Source organism: Juglans microcarpa x Juglans regia, chromosome 8D (genome assembly GCF_004785595.1).
Source record: "Juglans microcarpa x Juglans regia isolate MS1-56 chromosome 8D, Jm3101_v1.0, whole genome shotgun sequence".
Lineage (NCBI taxonomy): Eukaryota > Viridiplantae > Streptophyta > Magnoliopsida > Fagales > Juglandaceae > Juglans > Juglans microcarpa x Juglans regia.
The window spans coordinates 773,362-796,159 of NC_054608.1; the positions used below are offsets into that span (position 1 = coordinate 773,362).

The 22,798-nt window shown below is 35.6% G+C and overlaps 2 protein-coding genes across 16 annotated transcripts; both read right to left on the reverse strand.

Moving 5' to 3' along the window:
* Positions 1-605: 605 nt before the first annotated feature.
* On the reverse strand, positions 606-2,875 carry LOC121242851. The gene is made up of 5 exons (XM_041140838.1): positions 2,461-2,875; positions 2,240-2,343; positions 1,930-2,101; positions 1,646-1,768; positions 606-1,535 (listed from the first exon to the last, which is right to left on the reverse strand). Exons 1-5 carry the CDS (start codon positions 2,644-2,646, stop codon positions 867-869), a joined length of 1,254 nt encoding a protein of 417 aa, XP_040996772.1. The 5' UTR covers positions 2,647-2,875; the 3' UTR covers positions 606-866.
* An 8,223-nt stretch (positions 2,876-11,098) lies between these two features.
* Positions 11,099-20,002, reverse strand: LOC121242837 (serine/threonine-protein kinase prpf4B-like). Of its 15 annotated transcripts, XM_041140809.1 has the most exons (17): positions 19,546-20,002; positions 17,739-19,009; positions 17,495-17,655; positions 16,045-16,241; positions 15,716-15,784; positions 14,826-14,913; positions 14,313-14,469; positions 13,907-14,198; positions 13,708-13,822; positions 13,186-13,349; positions 12,981-13,055; positions 12,792-12,800; positions 12,446-12,547; positions 11,982-12,046; positions 11,613-11,685; positions 11,428-11,495; positions 11,099-11,300 (listed from the first exon to the last, which is right to left on the reverse strand). In XM_041140809.1, exons 1-14 carry the CDS (start codon positions 19,903-19,905, stop codon positions 11,999-12,001), a joined length of 3,108 nt encoding a protein of 1,035 aa, XP_040996743.1. In that variant the 5' UTR covers positions 19,906-20,002; the 3' UTR covers positions 11,099-11,300; positions 11,428-11,495; positions 11,613-11,685; positions 11,982-11,998. The 15 variants fall into 15 exon arrangements, with proteins under 15 accessions (XP_040996743.1, XP_040996742.1, XP_040996736.1 ...); XM_041140808.1 differs by lacking the exon at positions 11,613-11,685; XM_041140802.1 differs by lacking the exons at positions 11,099-11,300; positions 11,428-11,495 and having other exon boundaries at positions 12,678-12,858.
* Positions 20,003-22,798: the final 2,796 nt, after the last annotated feature.

Genomic DNA, 22,798 nt, shown 5'->3' on the forward strand with positions numbered 1-22,798 from the left:
CTCTCTCTCCTCTGGCCCGATTCTCCCCCACGCCCGATTCACCTTCAGCCCAACCCGACGCCGATGTGCGCTGTCCAGCCTCACTGCCACCACCGGTGACTTCCCCTCACGCCAACGACCAAGCTAGTCACCACCGATCTCCCCCACGCGCAGCTTTCTTTCTCCCCTGCGATAACCCAACCGAAATGGGTTCAAAATGGGTGAACCCATTATGGGGCCACCGACGACCCTATCACCACCGTGCGTCGGTTCTAGCCCCACCGAGTAGCTCTCCTAACCACCGCGACTCCTCCCCGAGCACCTTCCAACCAACCAAGATCTCCACCTCTCTCTCGGTCTCGCCCTCCACCTCTCTCTTGCTCTCCACCTCTCATCCATCAGCTCGTGGGAGATTTGTGGTTTGGATGATGCCACGTCATGTGTGCAATGGATACAGCCAAACAGTGGCTTCTCCCAAGATTATTTCATAAGACAATAGAACGTTCTTCAGTCGCATGAGAAACCTAGGCTGGCTGAAGAGTATGTTTCGATGAACACTAAAATAAATGTTATTAAAAAATGTTGTTTTTCATTTAACCTAAACCAAAGAGAAGATGTGGAGAATATTGAAAAGGAAAAGGCAAATTTACAATGTTTGACTATTTACAATAGGAATTTCAGCTCACGGATAAACAAAAATAATAATAATAATAATAATAATAATAATAATAAAAGCATTAGCAGTCCAAATGATAACACTGCTTTACAATTATGGAAAATAAATTCAAGAAAACTAATTAAAGTTCATATAGAATCTGCTTAGAAGATTAGTACCACACCTCACAAAACTTACAAACAGATATGCATAAAATGGTAAGATAAGTTCCTTAGTATCCCCGCACTTGTCTAGTCCTCATCGATATTGGCCTTTTCTCTATGTTTAAACCTCGTGCATTCTGCCTACCAGATCCTTCCGCAGCATGTCCGACTGGGAGTCCAATGACTGATTTCAGCTTCAATCCAGTTTGAAACCCTGAAGGAATTTGGCTGTGAGATTGTATGCGGTTTTGTTCATGCTCAGTCTCAATATCACTCTCATCAAATTGCAGTTCCTTTTCGAAAGGATCGGCCGGAACAGTTTCACCTGAGGATACTCTGGTCATCATCACTATGTCTTCTCCTGAATCTGAAGTCGCAGTAGACATCGACCTCTTCAATTCTGCTGCATTCTTCCTTTTCATTTCTTCAGCTTGATTTTCATTGTCTTGTCCAGTACTAGGACTATCGTGATCATCTGGATTATGGGGTTCAGACCGAGAGAGTTCCACAGCTGCTCTTGCAGCTGCTGCTGCATAAGCTGCAGACTCGAAAGCTGCTTGAGCTGCGTCAGCTACATCCCTGTATTTTTTTCTTGTCTTCATTGAATCAGAGAACCCATCATTTTTTTCTACCACTTCAGACGGAATGTGCGAATTATCCCCAAGCTTGGCGCTACCTGAATTGACAGGTGAGTTTGGATCGGGCTGGTTTTTATTCTTGTTCACATCCAAATTTTCCTGCATACATCAAATGACAAGCCAACTCCATATGAGTTTCTTACTTTTCTACCATCTCGGCAGATTACGGTACTACTATTTAACAAGTATTTTTCTTTGAACTTTCATACCCCAGTCGAAATAGAAGCAGCTTCCTCAAGTTGCAGGACGATATTGTTCTCTGATGCGATTTCTTTGAGAACTTTCATTCTATTCTCCAAGCTTGGTTGCCTTGTTGACAGTTTGAGTATCATCTGCAGGAACCCAATACAGATACAAATTGATCACAACATCCCGTAAAACATTGACAAACATACCTAATTAATCAGATTATGGAGGGCTGAAAACAATCTAGAACAACTACTCATAGATTTTGTCTATTATGTTGATTTAGTCAAGAAACATGAAAGTATACCTTGTGATTTACTCCACAGTTGTTGCGTAATTCTATAGCCCGAGAAGCAAACTCTTTGCCATAACGAGTTGTCAAAACAGCACGAATCTCTTGAAGCTCTGGGAATTCGCCGCATCTTGAAGCCGCATAGAGCAAGCTCGATATTGCCTCCTTCAGTTCATCGGGGCACACTCTATCAAGAAATTAGAAGCATGACCATATCAATAACTCCATCAACAAACAGAAACAAAAATGCAAAGAGATATCAATGAAAAGTACGAATGTAGTTTTGATCAACAGATGATCAGAAATGGAAAAGCAACCAACAAACCTTTCTTGTTCAATGAGATTGATCCTCTCAATCAAAAGATTGCAGTAACTCTCTATCATGACAAACACATCCAACATATTCTGTTCCTTGATAACATGCTCAACCTGTTAAACGAAAAAATCAAAAACTCTATATATAGTAAACAAAAGAACAACTATAAACATGGAAGAAGATAGGTTAAGCCCTCTCCAAAGCAGTATACCAGAAGCATGATATCTTACACGAAGGAGAGCACGTTCATGATGACCAAGCTCAAGGAGCTGAACGACGTCAGAGCGGGCATTGGAGCACTGGACTTGGCGCTTTTTCCTAAAGACGGCGAGGCGAGAGATAGCAAGATTGACAAGAGAATTTAATTTGGAGGTCTTGAAGGTTCTACCAAGCAGAGCATCAAGCTTCTTTCCCATGCCTGTTCGAACAAGGAAAGAAAATGAAGCGGTGCTGGCAGTCCCAAGGCTCTGGAACTTGGAAGAGCTTTGAAAGAACTGTAAGCAGACAAACGAGACCAGGCTCGTTTGCTGCTTTAAGAGATGACGAGAGAGAGGAAGAAAGAGCGGGTCGAAGGCGTGACTATTCTGTAGACTGGAAGTGAGTACGTGTTTTATGAGCTTTTTGCCTTCAGAACGAAGTTATCTTTCATACGTAAATCGGTAAATGGGAACGGGTGCCGAGCGGTCTTAGAACGCGGTTGGGACGTCAATTTCAAGGAAGAAGAGAAGCTGACAAGGATAGAATGGGTCCTGCATTCAATCCACGCGTTTTAGGAAAAGGAAAGGAGGACAACACCCTGCAAGAAAAATTGTGTTTTCTCAGGAGGAACTTCACGGCAAAAGGCCCATTTTTTTTTTTTTTTTTTTTTTTTTTTTTTTTGCAGGAAAAACCTTTTACATATCAAATTTGTTCGTGAGAATATCACGTCGCCTATATTCCGATAATACCTAATAGTTTTCCATTCTATCAAATTGTCAAAGTTTTGTTTATATGGTGTTTAATTACTATAAGAAAATTATTTATTTGCGACCAGTTAATTTTAACGAAATAACTATTTATAATTAAAATTAATTACAAATAATCTTTTGATTGTAATAAATTAGATACAAAAATCTATTTTTCTTATAGTTAAATGATAATTAGTTTTATAAAATTATTTTATCTATTCCCCATTTTTGTTATTATTATATCATATATTATCCAGTTCAACTTATAAATAAAAAAATAATATATCCAATTAAATTACTAATATCATTAAATTAAAATAGTGTAATTAAAGTTACTAGTTTTTATTTGAAATTAGTAACCTTTTAGTTTTTCAGATGTGTACTCTTCTGTTTTTTCAACTTACTTCATTTAACTTGGCACTCTATATGGGTAAATGATTTTGGGTAGAAACAAAACATAGTAAAATGGTTAATGTTGCCTAACCAAGTTTTTTAAAATCTAATTTCTATCATTAACAGTACTTTTTGAATAGTTCTATTTAAGATATGATGCTTCAAGATATACTAATTTAGTCACGTATATTATTTAATATTTAATTATTTTAAGCCGTTTGGATTTAGAGATAAGTTGAGATGGTTTGTGATTAGTAGTGAGATTTGTGAGTTAAAATTTGTGAATAGTAGTGAATAATGAAATGAGTTGACGTGATCTCAACTCACCTCTCAATCCAAACTGGCAAGGACAAAGAAAGTTCGATATATACATGACCTTCCGGATCACTAAAGAAATGGTTTTGCTATATATCATCCTACACCACAAGCTACATATATTTAAATTTTTTTTATTCCTACTAAACTAATTGAGTTCTTCTACTTATCATAAGCCATATACCACATATTTGGTAAGGAAAAAAATTAAAAAAATCACGGATGGTTTGTAGTGTAGGCCAAGATGATTAGTATAATTTTTTTTAAAAAAATACAATAAATAAAAGAAACGAGAAAGGTGAGACGGTATTATCAAATAAAAGTTTCTACATTTAACAACAATTTAATTGCTACAGAAAATTAAAAACATTGAATGATTGATATTTTAAAAACTCTACAATAACATTCTTTAGAAGTATATCATCATGTAACATGTTGGTAATATTTCAAGAAAAACACTTATTTGCGATGAGTTATATGTTGTGAAAATGATCACTTCTTATTAAAATGAGTCTATTCTCGATGCAAATACGCGTTTTTCTGGTAATAATTACCTAGGCAATGTTTAACTAATTAAGTTTTCAAAGCATGGAGATTAATCCTCCAAACTACCACATTTAACATCTTTTATATATAAGTCTTTAAGATCTGACCACTTAAGATCGTGTTATATCACTTTTTTTTATCCATCTCAACGGTTAGATTTTAACTATGAATAAATAATATACTGTTTACTAAAAAGAACTAAATAGAGTATAGGAAAAATTAATTCCTTGTAGGCATAGAGTACAATTTTGCAACAAATGTGTCAACAACTTGATTAATTTGATGATCATACTATAAAAGTAGTTGTTTGTGGGAGCTAGTAAAGTATGATTTTGCTTAAAAATAATTATCTCTTTTTCGGTTGATTTTATTAAAAAAATAATAATAATAATAATCCCAACAAATACAAACCCATCACCATCGTCAAAACATGAAACATAGTCCCCAAATTTACGCCATCTAATTTTCAAAGAATGAAGCTTTGTTCATTTGGAACCATAATTTTGAGCATCAAACACTTTCTGAATTATTTATTGCATAATGACTCAAGGTACGTTACCTTAATTAAAGAGTGCTGCTAAATTTTTCATTTTAATTTTTTTTCAGTATTCATATTTTTTTAGTATTTTTAAACATTCTTAAAAAAAAATATCAATACACTAATAATTACTTCTTGAATCAATAAGTAAAAGAAAAAAATAAATGCATGAGCGGTCAAAATGAGACTATATAGTAGCGTTATTCTTAATTAAAAGGAGGACTTTAGAAATCAAGGACAAGTTAAGTTGATGAGTAGAATACGTCTTCTTCGGATCATTTCTAAAATAAATAAATATAGATAAAATAAACAAGAAAGGTGAGACAGTTCTATCAAATAGTTTCTACATATAATGTACTCTACAAAGTGCAATTCTTTAACAAGTATAGAAGACTGATGATATGAGTGCAGCCGACAAGTGTTTCAATTTTATTTCCTTTTGAGCCTTCTGGAAGTTTCTCAATAGCTTCTCTAACCCAATATGGCAAGAAATCTGGAAAAACGAGACTACCTGTTCTCACTAATCCCATATGGTTAAAACTCTTTGTTTTGGGAGGGTGATGAGATTAATCCAGATAATGAGTTATAGACTTATCAATCGCAACTTGCCTCAATTTTCTTCCTATCCAAACCTTGACTGTTTCATGGAAATTGTTCAGAAAAACAGAGAAGGTTTTATGTGGGGAAGATTCTTATGAATGAAATCTAGAAAACGAAACCTATTATTTGAACAACAGAAGCCACCATTTTAAAGTCTACGATGGTTGCTTTCTATGCAAATCCAATTTGCCTACGCTTTCAATTGCTTGCATGATCTCATTCATCAACTTACCAAAATGTAATCCTTCCTCTATTCTGATTGGTTTCTTTTGTTTTCGTAGATCAGATGAGATGAGTTGAAAGTTGAATAAAATATTATTATAAAATATTTTTTTAATATTATTTTTATTTTAAAATTTGAAAAAATTAAATTATTTATTTTATTTTATATAAAAATTTAAAAAATTTGTAATAATTAGTTTACAACATATGAAAGGTAGGGTTGGTGGTGAATCACGAACCCAAGAAAATGTACATTTAAAAACCAAAATAATGAAGACAACCGACAATCTATCAACCCACTGATTTGATTACATCCAACAAGTTACTACTACTTACTGTCTTATGACTAACCTATACTGTATGACACATCAAGAAGTTCAACATGTCAAAAGGCAAAACTCCAAACAATCAAACCTTGCAAGATGCCTGCTTCTTGACGCTTACGTTTCCTTAGACCAATTAATCTTAATTTAATACTCTACTCCTCAAAGGATGGCCAATCACCGAAATTCCCAAACAAAAGAAAGCTTGTGTTCATACGTACAAGAAGTCATCTTTAGAAGCAGATCAGCCCGTGCAACACATCATTGCTGCAGGGTCAGACCACAAGTTGTCAAAAGTACTGCCAGGACATGAAATTGCTACATTTTATCCTTTTCATGGTTTTTAATAATTTTAATCTTTTTGGGGTTGAATTCTGCATGATTTTGCGTGCCTGATGAAAATATGAATTAGAAACCGAGTACAGTTACGGAAAAGATTGTTTTCGTAAAGAGTAAGTTGCTGTAAGAACATCTCCATGCTCGGAATTTGTAGAATTAGTTATGAACTCAGCTTCATCAATCTGACAGAGGGGCCTGGTATCATCGTATATGAGAAAGGTTCAAAGAGTTGAAAGCCCTCATTCACAGTGGTCTATATTTTCATCTTGCATACTCAATCTAGGTTGTGATTAAAGAATAATAAATTAAGATGGTAAAATAAATTTTATAAGATCCACCTAAAATAGATTTGAATGTTAAGATAATTTTTTTATGAAAAGTCGAAAAAATTGTAAATCCCGATAAATTATAAAAAGTTGTGATCCCACATGTAAAGATGTTTTAAGTTTAATTTAGATCTCGTTTGTTTTAAAGAAACATCTCGTCTCACTTCATCATTATGACTTTCCCAAATCTTCACACAAAATAAAATAAACAATTTAACTTTTTCAAATCCAAAAACAAAAATAATATTAAAAAATATATTCTAACAATATTTTATTCAACTTTTTAACTTTAATCTCATCTCATCTCTGATAGACTCAACTGAGAATTAAGTGTTTGGATGTTAAACTCAGCTTAAAACTAGATTGAACTAAGTGAATCTCAATTGAGTCTATCAATCAAACGGAAACTTAATGGGAAATGAAATGGTGAGATGAGAGCCTAGACACAGAATATATATAGCAAAATGCCAATATCAATTAAGAAATCGGATCGTACAGGTTAGATACATTTGTACAACAAACTTGGCAAGTGGCTCTGCAATAATAATTCTTCAACAAGTTAAGTTGCCATTGCTCACACAGTTACAAGAATATGGAAGCTTTATTTTTCCATCATTGGTAAGGAGAATGTTAGTTGCAAAGATTCCTTGGATGATATGAACAGTGAACATAGCTTTCTCCGTTTGCAATATGAATGGGTATATGAGTATATAGCCCCATTTTGGCAACATTACCACCATTGGCAAAACAGAAAATGGATGAACCTCCAATAATACCACTGCTATTATGATCCTTAAAACAATACCCAGTTCTAACCAAATAGTGAATACAAGTAATGGAAACTATAGTTTTATCAAGTTGGAATACTACCAAAACCACTGACATCTTCTGAACTACTAGAGTTAAACATCTGTTATGTCAAAAGACCTGCAAACTATCAACATCTTTTGCTAAATGTGCAGGGGACATAATCAGCCAAAGAAAGCATAAACCGAGAGAACCTAACTATTAGTAGAAACAAGTTCACCGCAGCAAGAAGTGGCGGGTGGGAGTTGTTATGCCATTGTTGAGTCATACTTAACTCAAATTGCCAGGTGGAATGGACATTAAGAATCTAACACAAGGAACCTATCACTCTCCCTCCCTCTATGGTACCAGTGGATAAAAAAAGCAAAAACCAAGCGAGAGATGCAAGATATGATTAAGATCTCCAGCTTATTAGTCTATTAGGTGTCGGCATCCATAACACATCGTGTCTATATATATATATATATATATATATATATATTTTATAAGTTCATCATATATTGTTGATTATCGACCAAAGGGATATATAAACCACAGATGTTATCATAAAATCCAAGTCAATCAAACCTCTATAATCTCAAGTTAGGAATAAAAAAAAAAAGCAGCAGCTTTCAAGCAGATTATGGTGACACAGAAACAAGCCAATCCATGAGAAAAGGGTTTTACAAGGGCCATATTAGGTTACATGAAACACAATGAATATAGAAATAGAACTGAGCGAACCATATGACAAGCAACACCAGTAAAATTTTAAATTATGGCAAAAGTAAACAAATATTACATAAAGGATACAAACAGTTGTATAAAAAATGTGTACCATGTCTTGCAAGAAAAATGCCAAAGTCAGAACTCACAGACCATATGGTGACCATGCTTACTAGAATATTGTGTTTATGCTTATGCTTACTATTTTTTCAACAAAATGCCTATATTTACTAGTCCTGTAACAAATACACCGGACTCACATAGCACCTTCCGAGGGGGGAAATTCTAAAGACTAGGATTCTTTGAAGCGAAAGAAAATTGAACTTCAGGTTAGTAGCATGTTTTGATATCACCTTTTCTAAGTTTTGCTATAAACATGTGCCTCAGCTGTGTCCCGTATCCATTTCCATGATTCCCGTACCATCTCATCCTCTCATACTATGCTACTAACTATTCTTCTCTTCCTATATTCACAAATCTCAGGTGTTCACCATGGCATGATGCCAAGAATGGCCACTTAATCTCAATCTTCTTCTCTTAGCTCTTTCAGCTCCAAATTATACCTTGCATCTCATTTTTTGACAATTTGTTTGTTTTTTTTTAAAAAAGGAGTAAGTGTATCTCATGCCTCTGAAGCCTTTGCACCCAACTGGTCCCAGAGTTTTCGCCAAACATTGCCCCATTAAACCTACATTCAAACCAGCTGCTACCAGAACATTTATGAAAACTAATCTCTCCTCATGATAAGCCGTTAGTCAACCTAAACAACTAACAAATCCCAGCCTTTCCAACTTCCACCATTAGAACAAGCACAAAAATCACAAGCTTGCAAACCCCAAAAATAAAGCAGGTTTCCAAATACGTCCAACATCAATAATCCAAATCTGAAACCGTCACTTTCGTCATAAAAACTTTTTTTTTTAGTTCAATAGCGCTATAATGTTGAAGGTACTGTATTGAGTTTTGCAAAAAAGTTGTCAGCCATGATTTAATTATTTTTTATCAGTACCATGATTTATTCCAAGATGCCACACCTTGATTATGGATAAAATTCCATTAAGAAAGTGCAAGTTAAAAAAGAGAATGCAGGATTTTTGTTCTTAACACCCGTCACCCTGTAGCATTGCTTAATTTCCCAACCTGATGTTACCCTCTCTAGTTCAAAATTTCAGGATTTTCTAGCCCTTTCTCCTTTTGATAGTCAAGTAGATTTTATGTACATGTCCCATGTACTGAAGTTTCTTCCTCTATTCATTAATAAAATCCCTACTTTACTTATCAAAGAAAATTTAAAAGAAAAAAAAAGAAAAAGAAAAAAGAAAGAGAATGCTAGTCACTAGAAGACTAGGGAAGGTAGCTAACTCCATGGTGTACCACATGTTTGGCAAATTTGACTCCCAATAAAAATGAAAACCATAACGAGGGGGAAAAAACCATAATACAAACAATCATGGCTAAAATGAACAGATAAGCTATGCTACTAAAGAAAACCTGCATTAAGAACATATGAGATTAGGCGATCACAACCACAAAATGATGATGACAGAGAGACAAAAACACAATACACTGTAAATTCAAATATCTGCACAAACAGGAAAAACGTACCGTAAATCACCAAAACTTACATTATCGTTACAAGTATAAGATTTACTCTTTTCTTTTCAATGGTAAACTAGAAGATTCACTCCTTTATCAATCACATCTTTTGCCAGACACGACACCAATCATGTCTCCATGATTTTAACTAATAGTTGTCGTCAGATGCTCAGAAGCATACCATACATTCCAATCATGCATCTTGGGAAGAAAAGTTAGTATTCCAAATTTGTTGTGTAGGTAGGGAATGATATTTTAAGCTAAATCAATTCTTAGAAATGGTTATAATACCAACAAACAACATTTCAACTCAGGTTGTGCTATTTAATGTTAGTTCAATTCTAAGACGGTACAGTTACCAACAAACAACATTTCAACTCTGGTTGTGCTATTTAAAGCTAGTTCAATTCTAAGACGGTACAGTTACCAACAAACAACATTCCAACCTTTATTTCAATCATAAGACAGAAAACAAGAAGTTTCACAACAGAGAACCAAATTATTTAAAATGAAACATTGCCCCTGTCAACCAATAAAAATCCCAACCACTCACGGTAACCTTTTGCTAATGGCTAGTTTAGATGAGGCCAAAAAGCAGCGATAGCAAAGGAGGACCAAAAGCAGGTTAACGCATGCTCTGTAACAAAGAAGGCAGATTCATGAATCAAGTGAGATCTTGGAACATGGGCAATGATTGGGTCTAGGATTTAATCACCACTCCTACCTCTTCTTTTGACCAGTGATTATATAGCTCATATTAGTCTTCCTTATACTGGAGCCTCTAACTTACATGCAAGAGGATACAATCACAGACCTTGAAAGTCTTGGACAAGATTGTAAGGTCGAAATGTATAAGAAAACGTTAATCAATCGGAGTTATTTCATAATTTCAGTAATTTTATAAAGTTTTCAATAATATATACATTAATATTAGTCAAGAACCAAAAGGGGTTGCACCTTATACTTTAAGGCTTATCCCTTGCCTCATAATGAGTAAATCACCACACCTTTTTCACATTAAAAGGCATTGATTACAAATCTAAAAGAGTAATTCTACATACAACCGTAAAGTGCATAAATGCTGCATAATCGCTTTGAAAAAGAGTAGGGCCCACTATTAAAAAATTAATTTTTTCATGTGGATCTCATATTTTATTCACTTTTTTCAAAGCGATTACGTGGCGGTTGCACAATTTACAGTTGCAAATATCTTTTCTCAATCTAAAATTATACAATACAAAATCAATTCATCGAGCATGCCAAATATCTAGAAGGAAAAAACCATGAATAAAAAATGAAAATCACAAGAAACCAAACATCATAAACCAAAGATTGTGGCAAAGTGGATATAGATAAAACATGAAAATGGAATCAGAAAATATACTTACAATGATTACAGGAGCATCCTGTACCCTGCAAAGACTAAGTAAAATCAATAAATTGAATCTTTTCAACAGAATCTTTTCAACAAAATACAAAAGTACATAGCCTTTAACCTAGTGTAAAAGGAGAACGGCAAATTATGAACAGCACTACTCACCAATAAATTCATTTTCATCAAGACTGCAGCCGTAGACCTCCAGTGCAAGTGCCTCCGGAATGACCAGACCATGAATCAGATGCAATGCAATTTCATTAAATATTGATATATGTAAAGAGATAACAACTAATACAAAAATTAAAATTAGAAGTGCTCAACACAAGTTGTCACACAAACAAAGCAACCTCTGAAAAATTATGACACGTCTATTCTAGAAATGTCACATCACTGGACCACTGGCACACATCCAAAAAGAATCTGGTAGCACAGCTTGTTAGCACATTTTAAAATTCAGGTGCGAATTTTATTAATCAGATTATATATATACGTTTCAGATTACTGATACAATACTACGTTAGACATATAAGTACAAATAGATATCTCCCACAAGCATCCCATCACAGCTAAATTTGTTTAAAAATATATATTTTCAAGGATTTCCGTTTAAATCAAACAACTATTTTCAAATGGTGTAGGATTTACAATTTGAAACATAATCAAGATATCAACTTGTAATGCTGTCACAATTATCACCCTTAAACAAACCAAGGTACCTTCTCCTGGGTGCCTTTTAAGCATCTAAGCAGTGGAGGGTTGCCTCAAAGCAGTGGTGGACATCCTGAATGAAACACTACATTAGACTCACCAGAAGCCAGATAACTCAAATAAAGCACCACAAGAAAAAAAGTATACAAATTAAAATTTGATGGGGAAAGAAGATACAGTAAGCCTTTAATTTAGAAACTAATACGCAAAATGAGGGAATGTTAAGCAAGAGAAGTGCTATACTTTTGGAAAAGAGGCACTATTAAAAATGTAAAGTACAGTATAACAACTCATAGGGCATCGATACACCTATGTACTTATTGATTTTCCCACAGATTCATTAGAAACAGTCAAGTTTAAAGTACAAAATACAATCATTGTAGCACAGATGAAAATAGACAAACAAATTTTCACAATGGCCATAATCAACTATGATTACAATTGTAAAAACGCCTTCAGCAAGTTGTCTTACGATAGAAACAGTACAATCCACGAAAGAACCCGCCAGCAAAGTGAACTCCAGACCAACATCACCCCATTTTGACTTCAACCACGCCAAAACTGTGTCGAAGTTCTTAGGCCAACACAGAGAAGACAGATAATGCCCAGTAATTAGAAACTGAAAATAAATGAGGCCATAATGTACAAACATCTAGCGGAACATCATTGCTGGAGTCATAAAATCAGCAACATGGTTCACTAGCCAGTGATGAATGGATGGGTCAATGCTTGTGACACTGTCATCCTTTTGTCTGGATCCAACACAAAATTTTTTTCTAAAAGGTCTTTAAAATTGGCTAACATCTTCGGATCCTCACCAGGAGAGCCTGTAATAATTGAAGAGATATCTTTAGGCTTTACATTGAGAATTATCCGCTTTATAGTCTGCAAGGAGTGGAGTCAAAAGTTCCATCAGCATAAAAAGTAGATATGAACTCCAACCTGGTGAACTATAGGTGCCACGAATGACAATAAATAGATAAATACACCTAATACAAAAGTTATACCCTTTTCGTAACAGGATCATCTTCTGTAGCATGAAAATTCAAGTCCTGATCAAAATGGAGAACTGTAAATGCTCCCTGTATAAAGAAAGCCAACACAGAAGATATCGGCAACATATAAGTCAAACGTCAAGATACCAATGTAGCACCTATACATGAGTAACTACAGGTTGTATCTCCAATATCATAAATAAAATCGAATACTAGCCTTGCGGAGCATCTTCTTTGGGAAAGGGCCCTTCAATTCCATTTGAAGGCGTAGCATGTCATTATTTGTAGCACCTGGAAAAAGAACCTTTCCCGTATAAAGCTCATACAAACAGCAACCCACTGACCAAATATCCAATGGATGATCATAAGGCAACCCAAGAACTGCAATGGAAACATATCAGAAACATATTACTAGCTTTAGACAGTTCGACAAACAGGAATCTGCGACAACATGTTCAACAGCCATGAACAGCCCTTTCCTTCGTTTATAAAATAAATGGATTTAATAGCAATTTTCCACCTTAAACACCAGACTCATTGACACTATCCCCTAACAACACTCTAATTCAAGTACATTTGCAATGTCTCCCATCCAAATATACTTATTTTGGCATTGATTTGGAAAGTAAGGTGGATTGCAATTTGTGGCTGTGGGGAACGTTGCAAACAACCCTGATTTTTTAGAATGAATTGCAGAAATTAACCCAAATAATTAATATTGGTCATCCATAGAACTTACTTATTTCAGGGGCACGATAAAAGCGGCTTACAAGGTATGGCGTAATTTCATTTTTACCAGCAAACATAGCATTGCCAAAGTCACAAAGCTTCAGCATATTTTTTGCCTCATTTACCTGGAAAATATAAAAAAAATATATGGTTTGAAAAATAAATAATTGAAGAACCAACGAAATCATTAAAAGGTGCCAAAAACTTACCAGCATGTTATCCGGTTTTATATCACAATGAAGAACACCACAATTTCTCAGATGCTTCAGGGCAATAAATAGTTGTTTAGCATATGCTCTCACAGCAGTTAGCTTAAGGCCAATATTGCGCCCAAACTTCTTTAAAACCTCACGCAGATTCATATGAAGAGATTCAAAAACTAAGCAAAGATGATTCCGGTACTTGAAACTTGAGATAAATCGAACACAATGGCGCTTGTCATCTGGATCTGCACCTACTAGTTTCTTTAATATGACTAGCTCCTCCAAACCAGCCTTGTACCTATAACGTATAAGTCAAGTCCAGAGTAAGTGCCAACACAACAAGGCCAGACTATTTAAAAAAAAATCAACCAATCAAGCACCCATGCCAGTGGGTGGGAAAATTATAGCTCACATTGTATCATTACTGCGTATAATTTTTATTGCCACTTCCTCTGGTTCACCATTACCAGCCTTTAGATTCTTTGCGCGAACTACAGTAGAAAATACACCTTTGCCATGAGCAGCAGTAACTTCATATCGGCCATCAAGTATTTCACCAAACCGGTAGCCTGGATATGGAAAGGGCATTAGTGCATATATATATATATAAACCTACAACACAAATTACTTTGAAGGGTTTTAAAAACTTTTCTTCTAAGATGGATAAGTAAAAGGCTGTTCTCTTAATCAGTCAACTTCCAAAATGTTGCTCAGTAGGAGGGTAAAACAAAGCAATTAATCCATTAATGATGCTGTAGGAGTTCTGATCTTCACAAAATTTAAACTTAAACCAAAAAAGTGGTGGATGAGCCCGCACAATCATATAACAATGCACAAAATGTCTCGGGCATAAACAACAAAGGAAACACAATGAAATGGGAAATATGACCATAGGTTCACTTAATACTTTGAAAAAAATACTTACCATAATAACCCTCTGCATCATCCCAATTGTCACGAAGACCACTCCTTTCAATTTGTAAACCATCTCCTTTGCACTGCACAGAACAAAACTTAGTGTGGAAATAGACATAAATGATTAATATTGATACTCATATTGTCTCACAGCTCGAGAAGCATAACAAAAACAGGTCTAAAAAAATAACATATATAGCTAAATAGAAGTACTATTCCTTTAATACTACAAAAATGAGAAGATCAATCAGGTAAACAAATAACTGCGATCATTAGAATAATATTCAGCATGTGCACAAAAAAAAATTCATGAAACAGAAAGGCAAAAAACATGTTATATTACACAAATAAGAAGATCAATCAGGAAAAGAAATAACTGCAATCATTAGAATAATATTTGACGTGCATGAAAAATAAATCATGCAACAGAACAGGCACAAAGTAAAATTTAAAATGTTAACAAAATTGCTAGATTTATTCATTCTCTATGCAGACCATGATATCCTCCAAGGCCCTTAACAGCCATTTGAACCAATAACATGCATATATAATGAGGAAAAAAAAACCCTAGGGTTGGCTCAAGTGGTAAAGGCCTTGAACTTGGGGCTCCCCCTAGGTCTAAGGTTCAAATCTCCTTGGGTGCAAACAATCTCTAGAGGCCATCAGACTAGGGGATTTTCCCCTTGAATTACCCGAGGTGCACTTGTAGAAAACTCCTTGCCGAGAGCCAGTGCACCCCTAGAATTAGTCGAGACACTGTTCCCAACTATCCAAAAAATAAAGCAGGGATCCAAAAAGGAACATTACTTAACTACACTCCCAACTATCCAACCAAATGTGCTGCAACGAGGGACAATATACATTGTCAGATAAGGTAAACATAACCATGATGAAACTTACCAATTTGCGAACTCCTGTTGGTGTCTCACCAAAAATATCATCACAGAACTTGTCATCTGAACTCTCACTCTGCACAAATTAACAGGAAGAAAAGGCATATTAACTTAGCCAAACCCCTAAAAGTGAATTTCAACTTTTCGAATGTTCAAGAGAGAACCAAATTGCCAAAAGCATACAATATTTTTCCACTATATTAATACCATGTTGAGGAGATGTCATAAAAAAATACATCCCAAAAACAGATGGATGCAAATATTATCCTTGTATTCATAGATTTCACTGTAAGTTTCATAGAGAAATATAAATTATTTCAGAGAAAATGAAGATACCTTCGGAGTGCCCTCTCCAAGGCCCCCAGCACCGATAGTCTTCTCCAAAGCAGCAACCCCATTTGGAGGTGATTTCCCAACAGAAAATGATGGTTCATTGACAGAGACATCTAAACCATCACTCCTACCATCACCAACTTCTGGAACAACATCAGTAGCAGCTACTGATTGATCAGGATCATGTGCAGGCTCCTTATCTAGCCAACAAAAATTATGTTTGCACTTAGGAAGTAACACAACGTACACCACATAGTAAATATTTCATTTGGTGAAAAATATCAAGGAATATGCTAGGGATGTTTATAAACCAAAATTTTCCTGGATTTGTTATTTGTTCAAAATAAATCTAAACAGGGTTTTTATTAACTCTTTTTCTGGAAATCTTGGACTCCAAAAATGACAATCATAAAAAGTGAGAATAGTCCAAGACCAGAACGAAGAAAAAAACCAAAACTAACCAGACCAATGATAGTTCAATTTCTGTTGTGGTATTAAGGAGCACCAAATTTTTAACCCTTAGGGGTTGTCTCAAGTGGTAAAGGCCTTGGACTTGGGGTATGCTCCCCCAGGTCTAAGATTCAAATCCCCTTGGGTGCAAACAATCTCTAGGGCCCATCTGACTGGGGGGATTTTTCCCTTGACTTACCCGAGATGCACTTGCGGGAAACTCCTTGTCAAGGGCCCGTGCACCCCCGGGATTAGTCGGGACGCTGTTCCTGGACACCCAGTGCCAATCAATAATAAATAAATAAATAAAAGAAAGGAGCACCAAATTTTTATCCCTTAAATTTAATTAAGAAACGCAAAGGTACAAAACCCAAGTACACATGGTGAATACAAGAGAGAGCACCCAACTAGAAAGAAGAGGGAAAACCTGGAGACAAAAAATCAAGATAATTTGAAAGGCCAAGACTATTCTGGGCTGACATGCAACCAAAAAGATTTCTAGCATTATAAATGTAAGCTCATCCATCATCTTCTTTGAATCTTCGAAATTTTAAGTGTTAAAATATAAACTAAAAATTATTAAATTTACCTATTCCCAGCTGCTTAAACTTTTTGAGACAATTGGTTTTTTTTTTTTTTTGATAAGTAGACAATAGGTGATTTAACACAATATTAGAGCAAAGCTCTAAGTTCAAACACTAATTCCAACACTTCACCCTCGTTTCAATCAAACATTCGACATGTAGAATTCACTTAATGTCTAGCCCACACATGATGTAGAATGTAATATAAATTAAACGATTACATTTACCTCTTCCCATCAACTTGAGTGGATTAAGATCCAAGTTGAACAAGCTTAAGTCCAATAAACAATATCAACCTTTAGTTGATATTGATCCAAGCAAAGCTTTCATGACTTGTCAATATCCTATATCTAAGCTTCAGGTGTAACGAAATAGAAAAATGAAATGTTAATTCGATACTAAAAAGAAAATCAAAGTACCTTTCTCTATATTTTCTGATCGTGGTTGACTCTTATATTTTTCAAGGATGGCTTGTCGTCGCCTTCTACTCTCCTCCTTGATTCTGTTGAGATCCTCCTCTTCCTGCTCACCAAACTGCAATGCAATCCCTTCTTCGTAGTCTCCTTGTTCATCATCATCTCTGCATCCAATGATCGAAACAGGTGCATCAATATTTGTCTTGGGAGGGGGCTTGACTTGGCTAGAATAGACAAAAAGGAGTACCTCCTCAGTTTGTCTCTATTTCCTTCCAATGAATTACTCCTAGAACCAGGAACCTTTGTTGAATGCGCTTTTTTCGTTTTGTCCTGGTCGTAATACTTTTCATCATGTCTCGAATGTCTAGAATGTTTATATCTATCTCCATTCTCATAGCCATCCTCAAGAAATTCATACTTCTCCTTATCCCTCATAATGCTCCTATCCTTATTCCTATTTCTGTCATTTTGCCTCTCCCTATCATTCTCCCTCTCCTCCCGAACTTTGTCCCTATCCTTCTCCCTTTCTGTGTCTTTAACTCTGTCTCTCTCACTAGCTTTGCTCCTATCCCTTTCCTTCTCCCTTCTATCCCTGTCCACCTCTCTTTCCCTGCTTCTATCTCGTTCTATCCGCCTTTCCCTATCCCTATCCCTATCCCTATCCCTATCCCTACTCCTTTCCCGTTCTTTCTCCCTCCTTTGAGCCCTATCCATCTCACTGTTTCTGATCCTCTCCCGTTCCTTTTCCTTCCTCAATTCCCTGTGCATCTCCCCATCCCTACTCCTCTCTCTCCCTTGTGTACCCCGAATCCTAAGCCTGTCCTCTCCAATATACCTATTGTAACTAGGACTACGTTCCCTTTCCACATCCCTGACTACATCTCTCCTATAATGCCATCTGTCCTTACTTTGCCGAGTCATCCTTTCATCATCAGAGGCATACACAAACTTACCTTTATCAGTAGATAATGAGGCACCATTCTCATAGTAACGTTCTTTTTTTGAATGAGCCTCCTCCTCTTCTCTTATGCTACGGGAACGAGATCTCTCCCTAGCATGATAAATTGACCTAGATCTGCTCCTAGTACGAATTTCCTCATGGTCCCCTATGCTTTGAGAGGACGAGTTTCCCCGAATGCTTAACTTGCTTCTATAAACCTCGACCTTTTCATCATCATAATAAGTATTTCCCTTGCCAATTCCTTTAGAAGGGGACCCAGACTCCCTCGGCCGCATCTTTTCATCTTTGTGACCCAAAATTCCATTGACTTGGCCCCTTGAGCCATATTGAGGCTCAACACTTGAATTTCTTGGAAAAGAAACCTCATTGCCAATCTCAGTACCAACACCACTACAGCTATAAGCTTTGTCTTCCTTGTCTAATTTGAAATCAGTCAACAAATCTTCTTCATTCTTGTCGTCCTCCAGTGTCTTCCTATTTCTACCCTTGTTCCCTTGAATGTCTTCTTCGAGTACACCAACTTCATGATCAGACGAGCCATGCTTAGCACGATGTCCCTGGCAATTTTGACAAAAACTGACTAAATGCACAAACTAAAAGGGCATATCATCCGAATAGAAGAAAAAAAAAAGAACCACAGTTACGCTAGAAGTAAAAACATGTAACCAGATCTTACAAATTTAAAATGTAAGCCATCAGTCTCCACTGAGATGCCTAGGGGAAACTTCTTTTGCAATTCACTCATGCTCGTCTAGTGCAAGCAGGTTCTTTACATTAACTTAAGAGATACTCACTCACATCAAGCTCTCGCGGCACAAGATTTATTATGAAGTCCAATAATCACAACCACATAAACTCCTGTTGGTCACTGAGAGGAGGTAAAAATCTTGAAAACCAGTTTTTTTTTTCACAAATTCCGTTGGGCGAAACTCATTCAAACAAACCAAAGGCGGATTTTCTTTTTAGAAATCTCGATAAAAACAAAAAAAATAATTAAAAATCTCAAATTCCTCAACTTTCTCAGCAACCAAACAGAAAGAAAATTAAAAGTTATAAAAAAGAACATTAAGAGATAAGGGCAATCAGAACACACCAAATTTCGTTGATCCGATTGAGAGTGAACACCAGAGGTTACATTTTTCCGAGACTCTTCGTCCGACTCAGATTTCCTTTCCGCAATCTCCTGCTCGCCACCACCGAAACCGAAACCCTCCTCTTCAAGAATCTCACCCTCCTCCACATCGTCATCGGGGCGAAAGTTACTAATAGCCACTGGAGGAGGAGAAGGAGAAGCGCGATTGATATCGTCACCCTCACGTTTGGTTTCCTCTTCGCGTTTCTTGCTGCGGTGGTGATGCCGGTGGTGACGATGCTTGTGGCGCTTAGAGGACCTCTCGGCATCGTCTTCCAACGATGAAGACCTCCGGTGTTTATCATGGGATTCGCTGGCCATTGCCAATCTAGGGTTAGGGTTTAATTTTCGCTTCGAGTTTCTGAGAGACGGGACGAACTGTGAAAGGCTGACAGGGAATCTGAAGTCAGAGAGATCACCTGAGCCCTGGAAGCTAACTTTTTCGTAACTTATCATTATAATTTTTTTAAATTTTGAAACAAAATATAATAAATAATTCAATATTTTTAAATTTTAAAATAATAATAATATTAAAAAATAATATTTTATTATCTCAACTCAACTCAATTTAACATAAATGCAATCAGAAGTATAAACAATAATGCAATAGATATTTCTCAAAAAAAATTAAAAATTAAAAACAATTATTCGTGATTCGACGTACAGGATTGCAGGACCAACATCTTCTACTCTTATGTCTAGATGTTCAGCCCAACACTTTATGAATAGTAATGAATTAAAATAATGAAACAAATTTTATAAGATTCACTTAAAATGTATATATATATTAAGATGACTTTAAATATATTTATTGAAATTTAAAAAAGAGAAAGTCTACTATGCCGCCCCACTATGACCGCGCAATTTGACCGCTGGTCAAATTTTTTTTTTTTTTTTACTTAGTGGTTAAGGAAGTGATTTTAAATGTATAGGTGTATTTTTTTATCTTTTAAAAATATTTAAATGTATTAAAAATGTAAAAAAAAAAAAAACAAAACAAAAAACAAAACCACTAGGCAGCACGCCCAGCGTTAAGATTGGGGCGGCATAGTAGTCCCACTCTTTGAAAAAAGTATGGATCCCACTAAAAAAAGTATTGTTCACTAGACTTTACTTTACGCTGGTGCAAACAACCGAAGATGCAGCTAAATATAAGCGGGTCCTAGGAGTCATGCTTGCCGTATTGGGGATGAATGTTATGTGGAAGATGATGGATTTGTGCTTTTAGCATAAGCGTTTTTTTATAGAGGAAATGGGGCTACACCAAGTGATCTATGACGACACTCCCCTTCACTGTTTGCATTCAACAATTGATCACGGGTTGGGTACAAATGAAAAAGAAATTGCAGATTTGATTGAAGTAAGAGTAGAGGAAGCAGGGGATTAGTTTGACCACGAGTTCGAGGTGAGCATAGCTGTTTATTTACCACACCGATTGCAGGGGATGTAGATACACTGTGTGAGCACACTACTTGCAGGAGTTTATCTAGCATGTCAGCTATCTCTGTTCCCACTGTTCTGCAGCCATAACGGGATAGTTGTGTTAGCAACAATCTCTAACGTTCGATGCAATTGATCACTATGTGGCTGGCAATGGTCCAAAAATGATGAACATTTGGGTTGGTATGAGAGACAAGTCCAGCATATACAACAACTCGAGCTAAGCTTTAGTTTCATGAGGACATTTTTCTCGATTTTATTCGAGTTTGCTAGAGATAATGAGATTGGGGAAAGAGATGATTTTTTAGGAGAAAGAGAATAGAGAGAGATGGAACAATACAAAATAGAACAAGTTACTTTTGTCAGTTGTGGGACCCGTGAAGTTTAAAATTGAACTGCACTTAGTGAAGGCTCGACTGTGTGTTTGGATGTTGAACGAAGTTTAAAATTGAACTGCACTCAGATGCTTCCAACATCCAAACGAGCCCTTAATGTTTGAAACAATGTTTTGAATACCGTACCGGAGGCTGTACTGCCAAGTCACTGGAACGAAATATTTCGGTACCGGTACCGTTTCGGAATAATTTATACCTGGATAAATTATATATATAAAAGCATTAACTGTTCTCCAAAATAACAACAAAATAAGTCATAAACTCAATTCTTCTCAATGAAAGTCTTAAGTTTTAAGTTACAACTAACATAAATACCAACATTCTCATGATAAAATCATTCACATCACCACGTCATCAAAAATCATTCATCCTCATCAAAAAGACAATATGAATCAGGATTCGACATGTTAATCAAAATATTTTCATCAACATCACCACCGTTATCAACATCAACACCAATATTATTATTGTCTTCCTCATTTAGTGAGACTAATGGCTCCTCAATAAATACCCAATCCAAATCTTCTCATCAAGAAGCTCAGATTCTTCATTCACTCATTCTTCCATCAAATCAATGTTTTCAAAATCAATTGGATCTAAAGCATCTATTCTCTTTGTTATGCTCCTGTCAAAATAAAATCAAACATAAGTGAAAATATTATATATTTTTCAACAGTGAAAACATTAGTATTAAAAAAATTTACCTCTCTCCCAGCTTCAAGTTATAACAAACAAATGCTAAGTAATTCAAACATTTATGCACTAAACTATCTCTTCTTCGAATGAATAAAATCAAATATGCTCCGGTTTCTCTCACATCTAGTTGCACTACAACATTCGACTTAATACTCGAACAACAAACTTTTGAAGCGTTGGAACCTCGCAACCAAATTGAGTCTACTATGCAATTATAACAATAATACAATTATAAATTATTAATTAAATACAAGTAAAAATAAAATAGGATAAAATTTAACGTACAAAGTCACACTATTTAACAAATGATATTGATAAATGATAATACCTGGATTAATCTTATCATGGTGGATTGCTAAAGAATGTCCCAACTCACCTACTACATTCTTATACAAGTTAAGTTCCGCAATGATCTTGTCTTAATTATCGGGATCAAGTTCCATTTTCATAACACAGCTGTTGAACCCTCTTACAACATCATTTTTATTTTTAAAGTTGGATTTATAGTAAATTCCAGGGTTAAGAAAACAATCTGCCGCATGTAATGAACTGTGAAGCTGCTTATCACATCTAGAATCAATGATCATGGTGAATGAATTGAATAAAATAACTTTATTATTGCATCTTGCTTTATGTTCTCTTTAGCTCTTTCCATTGCATCATACAAGTATCTCATTGCAGGC